Raw genomic sequence first — 22,737 nt, 5'->3', positions numbered from 1 at the left:
GTCTGATTTAAATCAACAGTTTATCTCAGGGAACGATTCTGCTTTGTACGAGTCGAGAGTGCTGCGATTGCCATTGAGATAACGTGGAGGATTTTCTGTTATAATACAAGAAAGATAAAGCACTCAGAGGAAAAAGTTTGTCTAAACTCGGCTCTAATTTAACTACTCACCAATTAACAGCATCCTTAATGTTCAGTTTCAGGCGACTGGTAGAGAGCGGAGTGTAAAATCTGAACACGCTGATGTAAAAACCCAGTAACGGTGAAACCTTGAGCGTGTTGTATATCATGAGTGGCAGCAAATGACCTCTTTCTAATGGAGATACACGTCTCCTTTGTCAATGCATTGGCAGTGTTTGATTCTGTCCGTACACGCTGTTCCTTACTGCGCCGCGATGGCATCACGCAGCCCGTATCCGCAGCCACCATCTCCACGATCACAGTGCGGATCAACCTCTTGGCTATTGCGCAGTTCCAGTGATTGTCTGCTGTTCTCGCAGCCTGTGTCTGCATGCCAGATGTTTGCCTTCTGGATGTAATCCGTGCATTAGACGTGATAACAGTTCATTCCCACTCTGCATGAGCACCACAACAACTGCTCCGGCTACCATCCTAAACACCACACACAGCCACACGCTATGATAATTCTGCATCTTAGAGGCTTAGAGCAAGTTGATTTTGCTAAATTTGCCATCGCCTGGTTTTTAATTGTCTCCGCGCTAAGTGACGTGAGGGTAATAATGCTGAAAAACACATGATCTCACCAGTCATGCCGTCACACTCGTTTTGCTGGTGCTATAAATGAAAACAATAAAACGGAAAAGCACATCTGACTGAAAACAACATAGACTTTGTTTCTCTTCTCACTCTGTGTGTGCGTGTGTGCGTGCGTGCGTGCACATGTGCGTGCACGTGTGCTCACCAGTGTAACGGGAGATAAAATATTCAACAGAGTGCATCAGCTTCAGTCCACTGAACACAGCTGTTTACACATAAGTCACAAGCATGCAAAAACACACACGTTCAACTCTAGTGGACCTCTACTATAAATTCACATACACACACACATGCACACACATACACACACATAAGGCTACAGATAGGATGTAAAGTCACACAGGAAAAGCCCAAACAGCACCTTTCCATCTCGGCTCAGATTAAATCCTGTGACGATGTCTTTCGTCCTCTATCTAGCATTTTCCATTTCAAGCATTCAAAATGGTTCAAATCCCAACTTTTCCCTTCAGCAATTATGACGTCTGTGAAGTTACCCCACCTTAACGGGGACACCCTTCCTCCCTTTAAGAAATATGAATCGAAGGAGTTCCCCTTTTCCTTCTCAGACGTACAGTCGAGGCACAACCCCGCCTGTCTCCGCGCAGCTCAGGAAGTAAAAGAGCGAATTAATGAAGTGATGAATAAATAAAAGGAGACATCAGCAGTGTAAGGCAATCACATGTTCACTGACACACTTACAAACACACACACACACACACACAGGCCAGCCTGCAGTGGATGCGGCATTCAGAATGGCCTTTGTATTATTCAGCAGTTAGCGTCACACCTCTCTCGACGTAAACAACAAACCTGGACCCGTTTCAAGTGTTTGACATCATGACATTAACATCATTAACATCCATATGGAGCGTGACAAGATCTGCTGTCGTCCATAGGAAGCGTCCTCTCGTTCGCAGTTTCCCAAAGTATCACCCCTTCTATGTGTGTGCGAGCAGCACGCTGTTTTGCTGCGAGGATGGTTTATTCATTGTTCAAACGCAGAGGCAAAGACAATATGATGCAATGTCAATCACAAACCTCATATCCTCTAAACACCAGCTTTAACAAGCTCGCAAAGAAATTGCTTTTCCATTACTGCCCCTGCATTGTTTTCATATTTTTACAATGAAGCGCACTGACCTGGCTTCAGGGCTGTAAAACAATTTCCTCACATGGGAGAGACAATCTGGGCACCCAATTACTATGAAGAAATCTGAAATTACGGATTCAGGGTTCTTAGGGGGCACACAATAATGTAGTTTAGCATCTCATTACTGCGCTAAACCCCTGGTGTGAAAACAGAAACAAAAGCCAGAATATTATTGCAGGACTCATTCTGATCGTTCACGCTAGCTATGGAGGCAACATGTAATTTAGGTCTTGTAACCCCCGACTATTGGATGTGAAGTGAGAGCTGCCAAGCTGCCAGTTTTGTTCATGTTTTAAATGACTGAGCTATCAGAACATCTGCTACGCTCTCATCTCTTTCACTCCACACCTAGTTGTTGGCAGGCGGGCAGGCGCATATGTACACACACACACACACGCATGCGCGCATGTACACACACACACCACCTGCTTGGCATCAAGACAAAGGTTTGTTCTTAGTTGTGTAAATACATGCTTAGGTTCTCATGTCTGGTTGAAAATGGCGGTGTTATGGGTGGAGTACTTTGGGAAAATAACAGAGAGAAAAACACAGACAGAGGGAGAGAAAGCAGCTTTTTGTCCAGTGTCTCAGAGTGGTTAATAACCTCTTTGTCTTCATTCATCTGCTCCCATTGCTGCTCTCTGCATCGCGGATCTTCACTTGTCACGAAACCTTCGACACTGCCAGCCAGATTCTGACAGAAATTATGCTTCTTACATCTGCGTTCCAGCAGAATCACAGTGATTAGCTCAATGGGGGCGCTACATTTGGTAGGCTACATCATTCATGGCTGATGGCTTCTTTCAGTCGCCTCTCACTAAAAGATTTGTGTGCAAGTGTGAAGCCGGGCCAGATATAGCAAAGAGGCTGGCCCTGGGACTGGCAGTGTGTCAGTTTGAATCTCTGGATGACCTGAGGAAATACCTCAACGACTCGTCAGGGATCCGTCCTCCGAAAGAGGTGATGGGAGACAGAGAGATGGAGCAAATTTCCATTTAACGAGTCTAAACAAAGGTTAAAATAATGGGAAGTTTGCAACTTATGCAGCGCGACTGATAGCCAAGAACATTCACTGTGTCTGTCTTTGACACATTGATGATGTTGGACATACACACACACACACACACACAAACACACACACACACACACACACACACACACACATCAAGTTAAAGTAGCACCCGGGAGGAAATGTTGTTTAGAGTTCTTGTTCTAGAACATTCTAGAGGTGTTTCAGCCAATCATTCAGGTTTAGCCAAGTGAGTGTGTGTGTGTGTGTGTGTGTGTGTGTGTGTGTGTGTGTGTGTGTGTGTGTGTGTGTGTGTGTGTGTGTTTTCCGAGTCCAACATTACTGATCACTTTCACATGTGAGCCGCGGCTCCGCTCCAGATACTTTCACGTGATTGGTAGGATGTGTCCTTACTTACACCCACTCATCTCTCTCTCCTCTGCTCCTCCTCCTCCTCCTCCTCCTCCTCCTCCTCTCACCACACAGATCACAGTAGTAATACTACATTTACCAATAATGACAACAACCAGACTGCACAATGTTTTTAAAAAGCAATGACGCATGATTTCTACTTTTACAGCTTATAACTCATAATTCTACTTTATGTTTATTGTGTTAGATTGAAAGGTATTTCTAATATTCTGCCCCTCTCATGTATATATATGAGGTGGCCAAAATATTAGAAACACCTCTCAATAAAACATAGTCTTAATAGTAAACATGTAGTTAAATGAATACCTCTCTGACATTATTACCTTTGCAAAGGCCGACTTCACTGAAATGTTGTATTCGACCACATTAGGTTTTACATTTCGAAATATTATTGAATCATAATTTTTTCTTTCCACATTAATGCTACAGATAAAAAAGATAACACGGACCGGACCCTGCTCCGTGACACCAACAGGTAGAAACACATTAGAAGGAATGGAAAATAATGTGAGGGGGAGGCCGAGTGTGCAAATGTTTGTGGCTTCTGCAGCACCCGCTGCGTCTCCACCCCTCCGACTCCCTCCCCATCAGAAGAATTTAATCACTCCCGCCTCCTGCCAAGGCTCCTGTAACAGCCCCCCCACCACCACACACACACACAGGTTTGTTTCCATCACTTGTGAGGACATTACATAGACTTACATTTATTTCTTGTAGCATAACCCTAACCTTATGCCAAGTCTTCACCCTAAAATTTAATGATGTACAATCTGGGATCCAACATTTTGCTCCACACACACACACACACACACACACACATTAGTTTCCCTCTCCTCTTCTTGCTCTCACATCGTTTCTACAGATCCATCTTTCTTTTTTTCCTATTTTATCCCTCACCCGTCATGGCCTTGTGACTTCAACGTAAAGCAAACCTGCTGCCGGTGCTACCTTTGCTTTATAGTTTTTGAAAGCTAATATTATCTCCCACAGGCAGTAAATGTTTCATGACTCCACAGCCAGGCCAAACCACAGATCAGGTATTGCACAGTTTCCAAACACATGGGCGTAAAAATGAAAACTGACGCTGGTTTTTAAAAATTTTTGTACGTGACACCAGCAGTATGTTTCCATGTGGCTGTCGAGGCAAAACACTGGGGCGCTTGAGCGACTCAAAAATCACTTGGCCGCCCCTGAAGAGGGGTTCAAAGCCTGGCGGCTCCTGACTTTGTACGTTCCAACAAACACAATGAGCTGCATGACGATGTGCCTTAAAGTCAAGCACACACCCAAAGACGTTCTGCAGTTATTTTAAAGGATAAACAGTCATGCTCTGTTCTCCTCAGGACAGTAAAGTTTATCTCCTCCTTCTTGAGATATCACACATGGCAACACTTACGAGTGGGCACTGGTTCATTGTGGGTGCATGCCTGTGTGTGTTTTTCCAGTGTACTAAGTTTGGCTCAGCACCTCTTGCAGTATTTTCCAGATATTCTTGCCTCTTTCTTCTCTACTTCCTTATCGTTTATACATCCAGTTTTGATAGCATGTGCAAAAAATTCAACTGCAGAGTCATAAATCCACTGCTGTTTCCTCCTCTCACTGACATTTAAGTGTTAAAAAGTCTTCTGTGATTTAAATTTAGTGCGCAGGCCATCGGCTAAAACTCAAAACACAGAGTAAGAACCTGCAATCACCCTCAAGTCGAGTCTTTTACTATAATGCACAGACTAGTAGACAAGCTGTCTGTGTTTCTGATGTTGTTTGGCTTCTGTGATGTTTGAAACCACAGGGATAAAACAGGCTCATATTTTCAGTGACGTTCAAAGAAACACGCAATACAACAGAATTTACATACAGTCTGTCGATCTACCTAAATTAAAATGGCCAAAAGGTGCTGATTAGACCTCGGAAACTGTTTAAACTGTATCCTAACTGCTTGGCGATCTGGAAAGCTGTCTTTCTTTTCTCCAGAGCAGTTAACGGCGCACTTAGCTTAATGGTTTTCGTCACACTTCAACTCGTTTCCTTTGTAGCCAACTACTGTTCGCTGATGTAGTTAGCAATTCATCGCCAGCGGCTTCTTTTTTATCATCTAAGCTGTTGTTGTCGTACTTAGCTTCACACTTAAGGCTACAATTACAATCACATACCTTATGGTGCTTTGTTGCAGTCGGCTAATGAGCAATTCACTGTCTGTAGCTGACTGACATGAAGTGCTTCTTTACTTTGAGTGTCTCCACTGTGTCGTGCACAGCTCTGCTTTTTCAGCCGCCCTTCAAGCTCTGATATTGGTTGCTTTTTAACTACAATCATATGCTTAATCTTATACCGCCGGTGCGTTTTACTGGGTTACAGAAACTCTCCTTATTCATCCACCAGACATTAAAACTTGTGGTCCAGTGCAGCACTTATCGTAAAACTAGATATTGTTGGTAGCTCGCAGTACAATGAGCTAATTAGGCGTTTAGTCTCGAAAGAGTTTCCTGCTGTAAAGAACTCATTTTCCCACCCACTCATCGACAGAAGAGGCAGTCGTAATTAGTCCAGCACTTTAAGCCGCGACGAACAAATCAGACCTGTACTCTTGGTTTTTAAGTACAGTCGTCTGATTTGCCATTCAGATCACTGGCAACGACTTTTTATCCAAAAGCACTTTCCCACCGTCACTCCTCATTTGATTTCATACCTGAATATTTAACAAGCTCATTCTTAGTCGCGCTGTAAAATTTCACTTTCTAGTTTCAAAGTTTCATTTCTCTAAGAGCTCATTTCTACACCTTACAGTTGCGTACAGTTGCAGAATTGCGTATAAAGATGTAGTATTGTTTGTTTCTCATATTTGGATGGAAGTCATTTGTAGGAATAATGTTTTTAGCAGCTATATGTGCAAAACACATTCAATGTCTTTTTAAAAGGAAATTCCACTTACAGTGAACGGATACCTGCAGCAGACATGTTAGCCAGTGGTATCATAGCTAATAGTTGTTAAAGATCACTGGAGCTTCCTGTTTCCAGCCACACACACACACACACACACACACACACACAGTGTCTGCCATTGAGTCAGTCAGTCAATCACATAGTCATTAACTAAAGGAAACCCCCCCACACATGCAGTATGTCACCAATAATTTGAGTAAGGACGACATTTCTCTCTCTTCTCCAAGTCCACACACACACACACACACACACACACACACACTCACACTCACACTCACTCACGCACTCACATACTGTGTCAGTAGTCATTATTTAGGCTGACAGAGGTAGATTTATACCCAGAGCTCTTTCCATAATTGAACAGTTTTCGTCTCTCTGTTTCCGCCTCGCCCTGCTCAGTCAGCAGCTTTACAATGAGCCCCAGGGCTTATGACAGCGCGTGTGCCTATGTGTGTGTGTGTGTGTGTGTGTGTGTGTGTGGTTAGCCGAACCGAACGCCTTTTCAGCTTCTTAGTTTGAGGTGTGTGTGAGAGACAGAGACGGAGACTCGTGGCAGGTGACTGGAGCTCCCAGGTGTTCGGGATGACCCGTTTGCAGGATCCAGATGATTGGTGTTTCGGTTACATCCCCGTTTGAATCCTTATGTTTAAAACATGGCCGACCGTGTTATCATCCTCACTTTTCCCACGCAGGTGACTAAACACACTGTTTCTGTCTGTCAGATTGAGTTCAGCAGCAAAAAAGAAAAAAAAGAAAAAGAAAAACTTCCTGCAGAAGCAAGTTGAAAATTATAAGTTGGAATGAATTTAATTATAAAGTAATTCATTCAAATTATTTTACTGACCTTTACAGTAGCTCCAGAGTGGGCCCTGATGGATGGAAATTAAAGGGGGGAAGGAGGATGATGAAGAGGAGGAGGAAAGGGAGAAATAACAGGAGAGGAGACGACAGACGGGGAGCAAAATTGGATTAGACGAGGGGAGTGGAGATGGAGTTAGAAATGGGAGGCTGACAGGAGCTGTGTGTGGTCACTAATTAGGAAAATGGTGGTGAGAGGTGGAAAGGGTTATGTTCCCTTCTCCATGTCTCTCTCTCTCTCTTTCTGTCCGTTTGTCTCTATGTATCTCTGCCTCTCTCATCTCCATTCCTCCCTCTCTCCCGTCCATATGGGGGGCTAATTACAGTGGTAAAGGGCACCAAATTAAAACAGCTTAATGTCAGCAGCTGGGAGCTACTTATCCAACGCTAATATCTAATTCCGTGTGTGAACGTGTGTGTGTGTGTGTGTGTGTGTGTGTGTGTGTGTGTGTGTTTGTGTGTGTGTGTGTGTTAGACCACTCTGTTTGGGCTTACATAATAATCCTGCATATTTTCACTGCGAGCAGACTGCGTTAACAACTCAATAAAGTTATGCACACACAATACCAGAGGAATGAATGAACCTACAGTGAACTCAAAGCTATTAGCATAGGCTAGCAAAGGTCGAGAGTTCACACTAAACAAGACACACACAAGCATATAGATCACCAAGTGAGTCATGGAAACATCTAGAACAACCAAACAAGCAGTAAATCAACAGTGGTCTCAGATTTACTGTGCTGGTGGTTAGAGCCGACATAAAATAACACCAGGCAGAGTTACCGCACGGAGAGAAGCGCCGAGAGAGGTTGAGAGGAGAACGACAGATCGTAGAAAAAGAGCAAAAAGAAAGAAATCTTAACAAGGAGAGAGAAAGACACCCGCCGGCAAAGGACGAGGAGGCAATCAAAATATGCCGAAGGGAGAGATGACAGAAAGAGAGCGAGAGAAAGAGTTATGGAGAAGAAAATTGCGGTTGTGGTGAAACAGAAACAACAGTAGATAGGGTTTCACTTCTGTGCCGGGGAGAGGGAAAGAGAGATCCACTTCACGCGTGTGTGTGTGAGCGAGAGAGAGAATGTGTGTGCGTAGAAAGAGCTTTTTGTGGTGTCGATGGTGGTTTTGCAAAGCAGAACTGAAACTGGTCAGATTTATTGTGACAGATGACGGCGGAAAAGATGGAGGGGATTTGCCGAGCCCAACGATAGATGAAGGGGAGAAAAAAAAAAAAAGACAGACCATATGATGAATGGCAGAAAATAAGAGAGCGAAAGAAGTCATTTCTAAGAATAATTTGGCAAGAGGTTTGTGGTGTCAGCGCTGTGCCACACAAGTCAGACAATCTTCTGTTCCCTTACGTCAATGTAAGGACTTACTAACACCAGCGTGTGTGTGTGTGTGTGTGTGTGTGTGTGTGTGTGTGTGTGTGTGTGTGAGAGAGAGTGAAGGAGCTGGTAAAGGAATCTTAACCAACAGTAGAAAACTGCTTATTAAGACCAGAAGGTCTTGGGGGTTACACTGACATACCCCACTGCTGACGTGTGTGTGTGTGTGCGTGCGTGTGTGTGTGTGTGTGTGTGTGTGTGTGTGTGTGTGCCTCTGTTTGATCTATCATACACTGGTCGCATGCTGCTGTGCACCAAGGTCAGCCTGAGTGCAGCATCTATCATCATAGCGTTGTGGGTGTGTGTGTGTCTGTGTCTCTGTGTGTGTGTGTGTGTGTGTGTGTGTGTGTGTGTGTGCCAACCTGCAGTGGGTAAAATGAGTGTGGTGTGTCACAGTCTTCAGCTGAGTGCCAGCTCACTGCCTCGGCTCACTCTGTCACTGCCCGGATCATGACAAACTTTAGCCTTAATACACAGCCCTGGAAAACACCAGTGAAGTGTGTACAAACATCATCAGTTACCGGATAATGTCTGAATCTGTCTTTGCTCAAACTTCACTGCGGGGCTGTTAAAATATTACTGCTCTCTGGTGTGCGGCCGTGCAGCTGGAGAACAAATTGTGAATACTTAAAAAGAAGAGCTTAGATTTGGCTATTGTAGGCCTGATATTATTCTCTATTTATTAGCTAATGCTAATGCTCGCATTGAAGACAAAGTGTGATGTAATGTACAGTATGTGTTATTGCTAATTAGCATGCTAATGCTGTAGCTGAGAATGGCTGGTTAGAGTTGCATGATGCCGGTGATAGCAACATGCTAGTTAGCTTGACATGCTGTTAGCGCAGCTTCCTGTTAGCTAATGATAGCTGTTGGCAAACATGAATATACATGAACATGAATACTGGGCTTCCATAGGAATGCCATGTATTTGGATATGTATTAATATCTTCTGCTACTTCATTCTTTTCTGACCTTTAGTGTTTTCATTCCTGTTGGCAGAGACCACCACTGTGCCTGACACCATGACCCCCACCCTGCCCAGAGAGGAACAGACCACTGCTGCAATGAGACCTGGTAAACACACACACACACACACACACACACAGAGCAATCATTTTGTCCCTGTCTCCTGTCTGCACACACTCGACGCTCTTAAGGTCAAACTCATGATGTCATCATACACCGCGGGGCCCCTGGGCTTTGAAGCCCGTTAGATTCAAGAGTCCCGCAGGAGCAAATCCAGAGGAGCTCACACACACTCACACACTTACTGGGCATATGATTTCACAGCTGTAGGCCAGTAGCCTTACTGGGGTAACTTTGTTGTTGCTACATAAGTAAATGCAGCATCAGGAATATCAAGTACATCCCATAATGCTCTGCTTCCTCTGTTCTTTATTGTCATTTCTCACGCTTTCTCTTAAAGGTGTCTCCCTTTGATTTGTGTCTAGACCTCCTTTTACTGCTTTCTTTCTGTCCATTTTCAGCTTGTTTTCACTTTTTATCCTCCGCACTGATTCTTCTGTGCAGCTCTCTCACAATCTCTCATTTGCTCTAATATTTGTGTTCAGCGTGATTTATTGAGATGTCATATTACATGAGCACTGTTGCCAAAACATCTTAACACAATGGGAATCTCGCTCAAAGCGGCATAAAATATAAAGAGGAGGCAGCCATTATGGCATTTAGTCTCATAAAAGGCTGATAAGAAACATTAAAATGTGATATGGTGCTAAAAGCAAAAGTCGCAAAAAGGCGACTTGGTGATAAGTTATATTTACTGCAAGCAGACCATCAAACGTCTTTATTCACAATCTGCGTGTCTCTTTCACGGCCCACAGCCACCACGCCGTCCCTGTCGGCCGTATGCGACTTTGAGCAGAGCTTGTGCGGCTGGTCGGCTGATCCCCAGTCAGGTGTGAGCTGGTCCCTGCACACGGCCAGCAGCGGTTCAACCGGACACGGCACACATGGAACGAGGCAGGATTTGGCGCTGGGATCTGACAGTGAGTCCTGATTTGTTCATCATTGATAGCACGCCACGTCGCAGATTCAGTCGCATGCAGTTACACTCCACCTGTTTTCCACCTGAAGCCTGTAAGACTTAACTTAAAAAACAAGGTTTTGGATGATTATGAAATACATAACTTTGAATACATGGTGGTTTGCCTAGCAAGGCTTACACCAAACTATTCTAGGTTATGTCTGATCAATTGAACGCTAAAGTTAATAAATATTACATGTTTTTTGTATTAAGAAACTTGGCCTTAATTCTTCTCATGCTGATTCAGATACATGCAAACTCTCTGCAAACTTCCATTAAGAACCACATTCAGTTCTCATCTTTCTGGATTTTCCTCATTTCAAGACATTTCTCATTTTGTAAACACGGAGAAGAAAGCATCGTCGTGTTGACTTGTTTGACCTTCCTCAGCACAAAGACTTCTGTAGCTAATTAAGAGCGTGGCGGTCGTCCTGTGGTGGAATTATACGTCCCAGTGCTGGAAGGAACCACTGACAGCAACTATGATGCAAGGATTTCACTCTGATCTGCTGAAAGTGTGCACGACGACTTAATTGGAGTTTCAGCAGTTTCACTTTTCCTAACCTAGTTTGTTGCTTTTTTCTTCTTTTTATTATTTTCAGCCTCATTTTTTAATCCACAGCTTTCTTCGTTGTAGTCTTCTTTTCCTCACATTTTCTTCTTTCTCACTTTATTTCTGTATTTAATTCACCCTTGTTGCATCTTTCACTTGCTCCTATGGAATACCGTAATTACCGAACTTCAGGCTCTTCTTTTCCTTTCCTTCCATCCTTCCTCACTTCTAACTCATAGTATTAAATTTCTATATATTTTTATATGTTTTTCTGCTTCCAGCCCTCTCACTCCATCACTCTGATCACCTCGCTTTCTCCTCCCTGACCTCTCTCCCATTTCCCTCAGTGGTACTTGCCTTTTTCCACATCTGTCCATCTTTAATAAGACAGCAGGACGATAACGAAGACTGTTTTATCCATCACACACACATTCACTGCTTCACGTACGCTCAACATCTCTCTCTCTCACACACACACACACGCGCGCACACACACATACTGTACTTACACACCCATAAGACACACACACATTGCCCATAGCAGTCGGGTAAGTCAGATGATGGCTTTGACAGAAGTGCTGCCTTGGCTCTCCAGCTCCCCCGAGGCTACACACACACACACACACACACACACACACACACACTTACGCAAACTGCTCAAGGTGGGACTGCCCGCCTATTAAACACTCAAGGTGTGTGGTTTTATTTCCCACACACACACACCCACACACACGACCTTGCCATCCACCAAGGTTTTCTCTGTATCTGTTGAGGCCGTCCAGTTCATGGTTGACTGAGCAGCTCCTTCATAAACAGACAGGGCCGTGACATAAGGCGAGGCTCTACATCACACTGAGCTGCTGTGTGTGTTGCGTGCGCGCATGTGAGTCTGCGCGTGTCGGCTTGCGTGTAATTGACATAGCGGCGTCCCTGTCTGCGCGTTAGACAGCAACATGACATTAAGTCTTGTTCTACAGCAACATTAGCGCGGCACCCTGTCTGGAAGCTGTCTCCATATGCAAATCAAATCCCCAACCCTTGTCATTGAAAGCCCTTTTAGGGTTTTAAAAGAGAAAATCCGACCCGAACAGAGCTGATAAGTTATTCTTTTGATCTTAGATAGGGCAAGACTGAAATTCTGTACCCCGTGGAGGTTTTCATCGAAAGAAACCCTTCACTCTGCTCGTTGTTGGAAGTGGTTTAGCAGTTGATAAGAGAGGAAACCAGAATAAGGGGGGGTTGAAAAAGGACTAAAAACTGACATCATAATATCAGTTTCTATCGTCTGATGATGTGATCTCTTTGAGTTGTTTTGATGTGATCCAAGAGGTGGCACTGAGATCCAAAATATAAACCAACCAACCAGCTCTTTCTGTCATCTGTTCTTGACGACCCGACCCCAAAGCTCCTGCCTGTTTTCAGTCTTTGACAGCCCCTCAATGGCTGGGATCAGGATGAATTGATAATTATTCTGACGCAATTTAAAGGTGCCTTCACACCTAGCTGGCTCAAAAAATTTGTTTGCTTGTGATTTGGTTCATTTGAGCTGCAGTGAACGCGGTCTTCAAACAGGAAAGGTGTATCTCCATCATCTGTTTCCAAGTAAAGTCTGTGGTGTGAATGCGGATCAGACCAATCAGGATCAGAAGAATTCAATAATTCATCTACTGATCGTTGGAACTATCAATGAATAAATCTCTTGAGCAATCTGCATGTAATTATATATGATCATTTGGGAACATGGAGACACGTATTTGCGTGAGTGCATGTATTTTCATGACTTGACCAAACAGCGAGCTGGTCCAGAAGGTGTATTGATGAGCTGGGATACAGGAATACAAGAAGCATTTCTCTTACAATTACATTTAAATGCAACAAATTTGCAACTGCAAATGTGTTTAGAGAAAAATGGGGCCCAGATTTTTAAAGATGTTTTAATTAAGATATTGGAAAAGTTGCAAAACATTATTTCATTTGTTTTCTGCTCATAACAACTTAAGCATAATTTGCATCTTTGTAATACTTGCTGGCTGTAATGACTAAATTTCCCCAGTGTGGGATCAATAAAATCTTATCTCATTTAATGATTATGTTTAATAGGGAAAGATCATGTTTTTTTCTATATTTAACCCAAACCACCAATTTCCCATGTCTGCAATGTTAAAGTCTTATGCAGTGAACATAATAATCCAAGCAGCAGTTCTGTTCAGGAGACGGGGTTGATCCTTTTGAGGAAGGTTGCATTTTCAGAATGTCATTGAATGCAACATGACCATGAAGGCAGCTCAGTTCATGTAAACAGCTTCACTGAAACTACTTGATGCTACTTGCTTTTTTGCAATGATTATGATGTAAATGTGTCGTATTAAAAGAAAAGGCCCAGTCAGACAAAGGTTTACTGTGCAGGATTTTCCCCAAAACATTCTTTAATTCATACAAAAGTGATCTCTCTCAGTCATCACTCATAACCAACTGGAAGTCTGCAGAGGTGTATTTTTCTGCAGAGGCCCTTCCCTCTGCATGTATTTTCTTATTGTCCTCTAATGTTCCTGTGGTCGGGTGTTCTCGGGGCATAAACCTTTGGGGAGGTGTGCAGCCCCCAGCCAATCACAGCGTGCAGGTGTAGAGACCATAACCGGCAGGCATGCGAGAAGAAGCTGCAGAAATGCTGGACACAGCGCAGAAAGCTATTCGTACGTAGCTGACCAGGCACTACCTCTGCACTTCTTCTTTGCACATGCTCGCCTCTGCCTTTGCAGCCATAAGGTGCATCTTTGCACTTACACTTTGAATACATTCTGCACAGATCTACACAAATTCAAAACAATAAACTACACACAAGGCACTTTCAGGTACACACACGCACAATGACTGACAGATGAACTCACACACACACATACAGATAGAAACATAAATGAACTAACACTCATGCAAACAGACACCGACACACACGCTTGCACACATTTCCCTCCCTCCCTCAGAGCCAATTCCACATCCCTGCCTATCCCTCCCATGGAGAGTTGTTAATTAATTCCCTCCCTTTGTACGTTCGCCAAGATCAAACGCGGAGAGACAGAAAAACACTGCAACTTTCTCTAACTGTACTTAATGAGCAACGGTAATTTAGGTCCCTTTTTTCATTGCCTCCCAGTGCAGAAACAGAGTTACCTCAACCCAAATCCATTATTCATTAAGTGTGATGTGCTGCAAAATCTGTCGAATGTTTTCTTCTCCGTCTCAACTGAGGGAGGGAAAACAAGGCTGTAGACAGACAGACAGACAGACAGACAGACAGACACATAGATAGACAGACAGGTGGATATTTAGTCTCTTCAGCTTCTCTCTGTATATCTGCTCTTATGAGATGTCACACACCGTGTCTGTATGTCGTTAAAAAAACACTATTTGCAGCTCCAGCGAAGCTTTTACTCTGCAGCCATAATAGAGAAACTAGACAAACAGCCAAACACAGCAGCAAGCTAATGATTATGATCCTGTTTGGGGAAGGGAAAACACAACAACACCGTCTCTCTCTCTCTCTCTCTCTCTCTCATCATGTTTGCTCGCTCTCTCACTCACTCCCTCCTTCCCTTTAGGCCTGCCTCCTTTCCTCTCAATTCTTTGAGCTGAGAGGAGAGAAAAGAAGTCAATCAGATAAAAAAAACTGATGTAGTGTGTGTGTGTGTGTGTGTGTGTGGACGACGCATATGCACACACACGCACGGAAATGCACTACACGTGTGTTGTGTGTGTATTGGTATGATGGCTGTGCTGACTAAGTAGCAAAAACGCGGAGCACAACAGAACGAGGTGTCAGCATTCAGAATGATTAGGGCTGTTTAGCAGGGTTGTGTGTGCGTGTTTGTGTGTGTATACGTGTGTGTATCTATGGCCATTAGCGGCCATGATGAAATGGTAGTCTCATTTGCGGTTAAGCCTCATACCACAGAATGATGGCGATAATGCTTTAAACTCCGAGCAACCACATCCCACTGCATTACCACATCCTGCTGTATGTTGGTCCTGCTGCCTTCACAAATCATAAAATTCATTATGGGACTCATTAAATGAAAAAAATGCAAATCGCAGAGAGAAAAGCTCAAACGTCGCTTCAAATTTACAGCCATGCGCTAAAAAGAGTGCTGATGTATCAGTTTAAAGGCCACTAATTTATCAATTGTTTCAACTCATTAATCTAAAACACATCAGTGGTCTTATAATAAAGAAGCATCTGTACCTTTCCACCAGACTTCTCAGGGAACTACCTCCACCTGGACGCAGGCACCCACACACAGCGCAAGCGAGCCCGGCTGCTGAGCCCCGAGGTGGGGCCGGAGCAAGGCCCGCTCTGCCTCGTCTTCTACTACCAGCTCCAGGGGGAGGCGCAGGGGAGCCTGAGGGTCCTGCTGAGGGACAGTGACCAGGAGGAGACGCTGCTCTGGGCTCTGAAAGGAGACCAGGGGTCTCACTGGAGGGAGGGCCGCACCATCCTGCCCCAAAGCCCCAAGGAGTACCAGGCAAGTGCTGTTTATGAACTGTCTGCAGCAGAGGTGGAGTGTAACTGAGTACAGTTACTCAAGGGCTGTAGTTAAGCACTAATTTAAGGTACTTGTACTTTATTTGAGGCTTTTCTTGTTATGTCCGACTTTACTTTTTTGGCACACAAAACATAATCAGAGGGTATAAAATATAATGTTATGAATTAAACTACCCAAGAGAATATACAAGTACAGCTGAAATGATTAATCGATTAATCAATTAGTCAGTTCTGATCATTTTAGTCTTTGCTTCATGCCAAAATTGTCATGGTTCCCACTTCTCAAATGTGAGTATTTGGATATTTTTGTCATTTTAATTAATTTCTAAGAATTGTTTACCACTTCTTTGGCTTACTTTACTTTACTTTTAAGTCATTTCCTTCTTATACTTACATACTTTTACTTATGCAAAATAAATGCAGTCAATGCAGGACTTTTACTCATAACAGAGTACTTTTACAGCGTGTTATTGATGAGGATCTGAATACTTCCTCCACCACTGGACTGCAGGGAAACAGTCGTTTATGTGCCATCACTGAGCTTTTCTGCACACAAATACACACTAAAGAACACCATGAAAATATAACTGTGCATTAGCTGTGTTCACTAAAGATTGTAATATTGTAATATCTCTCTCCTCTTCTGTCATCCAGGTGGTGTTCGAGGGGTTTTTTGATCACCCGACCAGAGGCCACATCAGGATAGATAACATCCACATGAGCAGCAGCATCGAGCTGGAGCAGTGTACACGTAAGTCCCACTGCTTGTCTGTCCGCCTGCCTGCCTGCCTGTCTGTCCATTCAGTCTGTCTGGTTGTCTCATGCCTTCACGCCAGACCGTTTATGTTTTCACCAGAGACCAGAGAGAGAGAGGGGAAAAAAAAAAACTCATAATGTTTCCGGTTTACACACATAGAAACACACACACATATGAAAAAGGAAAAAATATATATATATAAAAAAAAGAAAGTAGGCCACAAACGGCCTTTGGGCATGGATTCTAATCTATCTTTCATATCTCCCTCTCTCCATCTCCCTCAGTCTTTTCCTTTACCAGCCCACCCCACCGTTTCATGGTTCCCCTCGTTCTCTCCAGTCTTGTCTTCCATTCAGTCGGGGCTGTCGCTCAGCCATGCAGCGCCAAAATAAAGAAATAAATGACAAATGTGCACGATTACATGAGAGAGCAACATGGAGCTACACTGTGATGAAAATGCCTGTTTTGTCTCTCTTACGCACACGCACACACACACACAGACACACAAGCCGGCCACTGAGGCTACTATTAATAAGTACGGCCTTCAATTATGGCCGCTTTGCTATTACTGTAACAGAAAGCTGCAGACTTAGTTGAAATACACAGACTAGACGCAGGATTAAGTTTGAAATCCTTGAAAAACATAATTTCCACCCAAACACACACACACACACACACACACACACACACACACACACACACACAGAGTTTGTTCCCATCTGATAATATTGTTATCATTTAATGTGGTGAAGCACAGTGATAGCACATACTGTACATTGACACTCATGTATCGTGACATGTAAAAACCATCAAAGTTGTTTTATATTAGTAACCATGATACATGAAAACACACACACACACACACACACACACACACACACACTCTTGTAAACGGGCTTCTCAGTGGAGCGCTGCTTTGCTTTGAACTCATCTCTCAACTCATCTCTGTCCAACTTCTTTTCCATTTAAATTCTTATCCACCACAATAAAACCATGGTGAGGCCTCCAGTGGTCCTTTTGGTCACGTCATGGGCTGATGGGTGTTTCAATGAGACCTAAATTTAAATGAATGCAGATTGTTCAATGGGATTTCCATCGATTTTACACATAAATATCAGCTTTAGCCTGTGAAAACTGCTGTATGAAGTCTGTCTGTGGCTCTGGAGGAGCTTCAGAAAATTCATACATTTTAAAAATAACACTGATGATGCCATCAGGGATCAGTCACAGAGGTGCATTATGGGAACAGTAGGATCTCTCTTAGAAGTCCACTTACTTTATAGAAGTGCAATACTAAATTGCTGGCGTACCCCTTTAATAATCTTTAAATTAAGTGGTGTTTTGCCCTCAATGTTCTCCATATTTCTGTTGTTTTATAGAATATTTTCAATATTTCATGTTTGGCACAACACTAACTTTGTGTGGTCTGGCATTTCCAATGCTGTAACTCTCAGTGGGTCACACATGAGGCATCAACACCAGGTTTTCTTTAGCAAATTTTGTAAATGACGCTCCTCACTTTTGCACACAGCTGTGTTAATATTACACTGATCATAGGCGAGATGCTTCAATCACAAACCAGAACAAGACTCTGATTTACTGACTGATGGAGAGGGCTCTCGTCTGGGTCAGCATGTTCACGCTAACCTCTTCTGCCAATCTGTTTCCACTATTTTCTGCTCGTATTTTTTCTTATTATTCTTTCACCTTTTCATTTTTTCTTTCATCTGTTGCAACTTCCTTCCATCTGCCTTGTTTTCCCTCTGTTTTTCTCTCTTTTTTTCCCATCTTCTCTCCCCCTCTCGCTTTCATAATAGATGTCGTATCCTCCAGCAAATAATAAACAGCAGTAAATTTCACTCCCTGTTCCTATGACCCCTTCGCTTACCTCCACCCTTCCTTCCCATTCCTCTGTTTCCCTTCTCGTCACCCTTCCCTCACTCTTTTCACCCCCATCTCCCATCCATCCCCTTCTTTCTCCTTCTCCACCCAACATATCTGCTGCTGTGAACAGCTTGTGTCTCACCTTTGGAAAGGAGAATCAGAGAGCAATCACAGGAAGGAGAGACACAGAATGACAAAGCAAAAAGACCAAAGTGAGAGCAATTCAGAAATGACAGACACACGGAGAGATAGAGAGATTCAGGGAGGACACACTTCCTCTCTCCCGACCCTGTCAGCCCACACTCTTGTCTTCCTCTCTATTTTCTCTCCATTTTGTAAAAATGACTGTCATCCAGGAAGATTTATGGGCCTTTAGACTCCTGCACCATCTCGGAACTCGACAAATCTTTATTGATTTTCTCAAAAAGGGGTAACAAGTGCCTTCAGCAAAAAGTGCCGCGTCCTGCAGTTTTGCGATTCGGCCAGATTAAAATGCACTTCTGTTAACAATCATCAACAATGCAGTTGTACCGTGCATGTAAATTTAATCACGACAATATGCCACAGTTCACCGAGTGTGAGCCTGGATGTACTCTGCTCTCATGTGCTCTATAATGAAACACTCTTCAGATGAAAGTGATTGACTAATCACCACATTAGGAATGAAGAAAGTCTGCCTTAAAAGTGAAAGTAGAAAACTTGGATGCTGAAATCCAAAGTGCTGTCCGGCAGCAGATGATTGAGCAGAAGATTGAATCTCACACCCAGTATGAGTCATCTGAGCTTCAATCACCAGAGGAGATTTATATCTCTGTGCTTCTATCAGCGCTCTTATCAGAGCGGCCCTTCATCCCGCCATCGCTTTATCATACATACCAGTTACTAACCATCATCAATAACATTTCTTTTTTCTCTGTCTCTTTTGCAGAGCCTTTCCCTGCCTTAACTCCTGGCATAACCAGTAAGTTCCACCTCCTGTTCCATTTCTACTTCATGTGCCAAATGTCTGTGCTTTCTGCTTGTTGCTAAGCTCAGCTCGCAGCACTGCACTGGCCCTGAGTAACCCTGATGGTCCTCAGCATACGTTACATACAGCTGAACAGACATAAACCACACTTCAAATGAGCCATCACATCATTTCCAAACAAACTGTGGTTTCTTACATATTCAGGACTTGGTACAATATATCCGGATAACTATGCATTTACGTCTTCTAAAACAGTAAGTCTTAGTTAGTCAGGGTGTATATTTTAGGTGGACTTCATCCACATTTAAGAAAACGATGGCGACGGCATTGCAGCCTGATGGAATGGATCCACTGCATTGTTCCAGCATGACTCCCTGCATGCTGCTGATACTCTTGGTTATGTAGTTTGGTTTGTTCCTCAGTGAGGAAATTACATTGTCCGCTACAAAGACTATTTACTACAATAGCGACACTGGCAGACTGCAATAGCAAACATGTGCATTTGCAGCAGAGTAACATCGGGGTGTATTTGCACATTCCACAGACTGACTAATGGTGTGCACCATGTTGTGTGCGATCTATCACTGGCGTACATGTGTGCAACTAGTCGCAGTGCATGATGGTGCACAGACGCACAGTGAATTACTGTGAATTACCCGTATGGTAAAGAGCTTAAAGGACGACACGGGCGAACGTTAAAATCTTGGTTGAAACAGTCTCCTTCTGGTCTTCTTCACTGGTTCTCAGTGAAATGAAAAGAACTGAGCACAACTTTCTCCTCCTGTCTTCAGCTTTTACCCTCACTGCTTTCTAATTGTAGAGAGCAGCACAGTCGCTCCTCATCCATGTAAGCTCCCTCTCTGCATTCAACACCATACAAGGAGCCTCTCTTCTTCCCTCTCTTTACTCTTCTCCTTGCTCTCTTCCACTCCTCCCTCCTCCTCTCTGCTTCACCTCAACTATTCTTTTTCATTCCCCTCCCTGCATTTGTTTTCAGTTTTCCTTCCTCTCTGCTCCTCTCCTCTCCTCTCCCCCTCCTTCTCCTTCATTTCTCACTCGATTACTCTGCGCGGCAAACTGCTGATCCCACCTGAATGAAATGCAGAGCTGATCGCCATCCAACTTCCCTTTTCTCTCTTGTCGTTTTCTCTCCTTCCTCCTCAAACAGGCCAGTCTTAAAGCAGATAGAAAGCACTTGGACAGATTATGCTGGATCTCTTGCTTTCAAAGTCTGGGGCGGGACCTGAAACTGCTTTTGTTTAGAGATCCACAAAATACAAACACTGATATTCGCCTTGGCCTCAGTGACACTGAACTTCCTCACAGCAGAGTAGATGTTTTGTGCATTTGGTGATTGGTGTCCACATGGATCATAATTGTCTGAGATCAGGTTAAAACTGGAACACATATTTATTTCTTTAATTACTTTTTATTACTGCAGGTGCAAGGACTCGTGTTTTTAAAGCTAGGGGCTAAATGATGAAGTGCGCTTAATTTAGTCAGTATGTGACTGTGTGTGTGTGTGTGTGTGTGCGTGTGTGTGGTTGTGTTTCTAGTGTGTGAATAGATCAAAAACATTCTTTGAATACTGTCAGATACTTGAGCAGCACTTGGTTTTGTTCAGCACATTTCAATTCAGAGACACAGAGCTACCATTCCCAAAAATAGTAAAAGCCCAGAGTCAAACCCAGAAAACTCTCGTCACCTGACTCTCATGCCGAGGATTTGACCTAATGCTGGCAAGTTTCTTAGATTATCGGATCGTGATATCATGTGACTCGCAGCACGACAGCAGTGTCAGGTCGAACATACGTGTGTTTTCATGAGACAGAGCCCCGGAAAGAAGGCTTCAGTTTCTCCTGAGGGGCGCCTGTTGAAAATTGAGCTAAGACCTGAAGTGTTTCTCTTTGTGTGAGCAAGTTCAACCCTTTTCAAGACTTACTGCATGTGTTACAAACAGTGTTGAGCTAGTTATTGAAAAATAGTAGTTGCACTGACACAGACGTCACTGATTGCCAATAAAAGCAGTTTGTTTCTGCCATAAATAACTTTTTAGTTACTTTTTGAATGTCTGCTTTTTGCACATGTGCAGTCCAGGTAGCTGGAGAAGGTGTCTTACGAACCAGTTGCCTTAATGTGGGCGTCTCTAGAGACGGGATGCACATTTTCCACAACATGCCGTGCTATTAGTTTGTTTGTTAAGTTGTTGCTGGGTCACAGGAGTCGGAGCCAAACAATTAAAATCCAGCCTCGGTTGTTTGGGTGGAGTGCCTTGAATGAATTCGGATGTGCTTGGGTCTTTAGCTGTTAGCTTCATGCGGGCATGTTGCTCATCCAGGTGCTTCAAAGGGTCAGAACGACTGTCTTTCACAGTGGAGAGAACCTTTGAGTCGTGGCACAAGTTATGTTTTACAAAAATATTCTTGTCTTTCTGATCAATAAAGTGAGGAGAGTCTCTCCGTGTGAGGAAATCTAACCCGTCCGTCATGAATCCATGCGTGGGATCCGATCAGTTTTTGAGCATAAACAGGAAGTGTAGACGACACATCTCTGCAGCCAGCCAAAATTCATTAGTTCACCTAGTTGCATAAAAAATCGAGCAGTAACGAGCCCTTTAGTCACAGTAATTTAGTTGATTTGAAAAATAATGCATCAGTGTACTAGTTTTTGCCAAAAAGTTGCAACACTGAGAACAAATATACTGTAAATAAATGCCTCAGCTGTCATTTATTCTAGCGTGTTTTGACGTGAATTGAAGAGTTAGTGTGTAAGTTGTGTTTTTTTAAACTTTCAAATCCACTATCATCTATGATTAAGACATGTATAATGACCTCTTCATCGCTTGTCAAAAACTGTGGTTTCTGCAGACATCCTGCAGGTGAAACGGATGTTGAAATTGGTTTTCAGTTGATTAAGACAGAAACAGAAAATGAACTGCAAGAGAATAAGAAAAAGTCAAAGTGACCTCATCCCATGTGAGGGAGCGTGAGAGGGAATACAGCGACTGACTCGGTGCGATGAGAGTGAAGATAATAAGCTTGTTCTATCTATAAAAGTGCTCAGTGGAGAAAGGCTAATAAAATATATTTAAAAAAATTAATGTGGTGACACAGAAGTGACACAAAATCATTACGGGGAGAAAATTAAGGAGAGCTGGAGATAAAATTATAATGTTTCCCCTTAATTATAGCCCGATAACATGGTCCTTCGTTAACAGTAGATGGGCAGCATCACTGTGGTGTGATGTGAGCCACACTGTCGGGCTTTTGTATCCATGGCAACCAAGGAGGCATTTGGCTTCTGGCAAGAGAGGGCTGGCTACACACTGACCGATCACACACACACACACACACACACACAGAGGAGAGGATAATTCTGGCTTCAGTTTGACTGTAGAGAGAGAGCTAACACCTTCAACCGGACTTTTTAAAAGTATCTCATTGAG

General features: G+C 43.4%; 1 protein-coding gene across 4 annotated transcripts in view; it reads left to right on the top strand.

Moving 5' to 3' along the window:
• Window positions 1–22,737, top strand: part of LOC143330182 (neuropilin-2-like) — an 88,436-nt gene that overhangs the window by 55,299 nt on the left and 10,400 nt on the right. For 3 of the 4 annotated variants that reach the window (XM_076746493.1, XM_076746496.1, XM_076746494.1), the window contains exons 12-16: window positions 9,550–9,624; window positions 10,392–10,556; window positions 15,396–15,664; window positions 16,339–16,435; window positions 19,254–19,286. In XM_076746493.1, coding sequence (XP_076602608.1) covers window positions 9,550–9,624; window positions 10,392–10,556; window positions 15,396–15,664; window positions 16,339–16,435; window positions 19,254–19,286 — 639 coding nt within the window. The remainder of the gene's footprint in view (window positions 1–9,549; window positions 9,625–10,391; window positions 10,557–15,395; window positions 15,665–16,338; window positions 16,436–19,253; window positions 19,287–22,737) is intronic. The other variant, XM_076746497.1, reaches the window with a different exon arrangement.

The sequence above is a fragment of the Chaetodon auriga genome, chromosome 13 (genome assembly GCF_051107435.1).
Source record: "Chaetodon auriga isolate fChaAug3 chromosome 13, fChaAug3.hap1, whole genome shotgun sequence".
In the NCBI taxonomy this organism is placed as follows: domain Eukaryota; kingdom Metazoa; phylum Chordata; class Actinopteri; order Chaetodontiformes; family Chaetodontidae; genus Chaetodon; species Chaetodon auriga.
The sequence above is the reverse complement of the archived record's forward strand: the minus strand, read 5'-3'. Positions and strand labels throughout refer to the sequence as shown.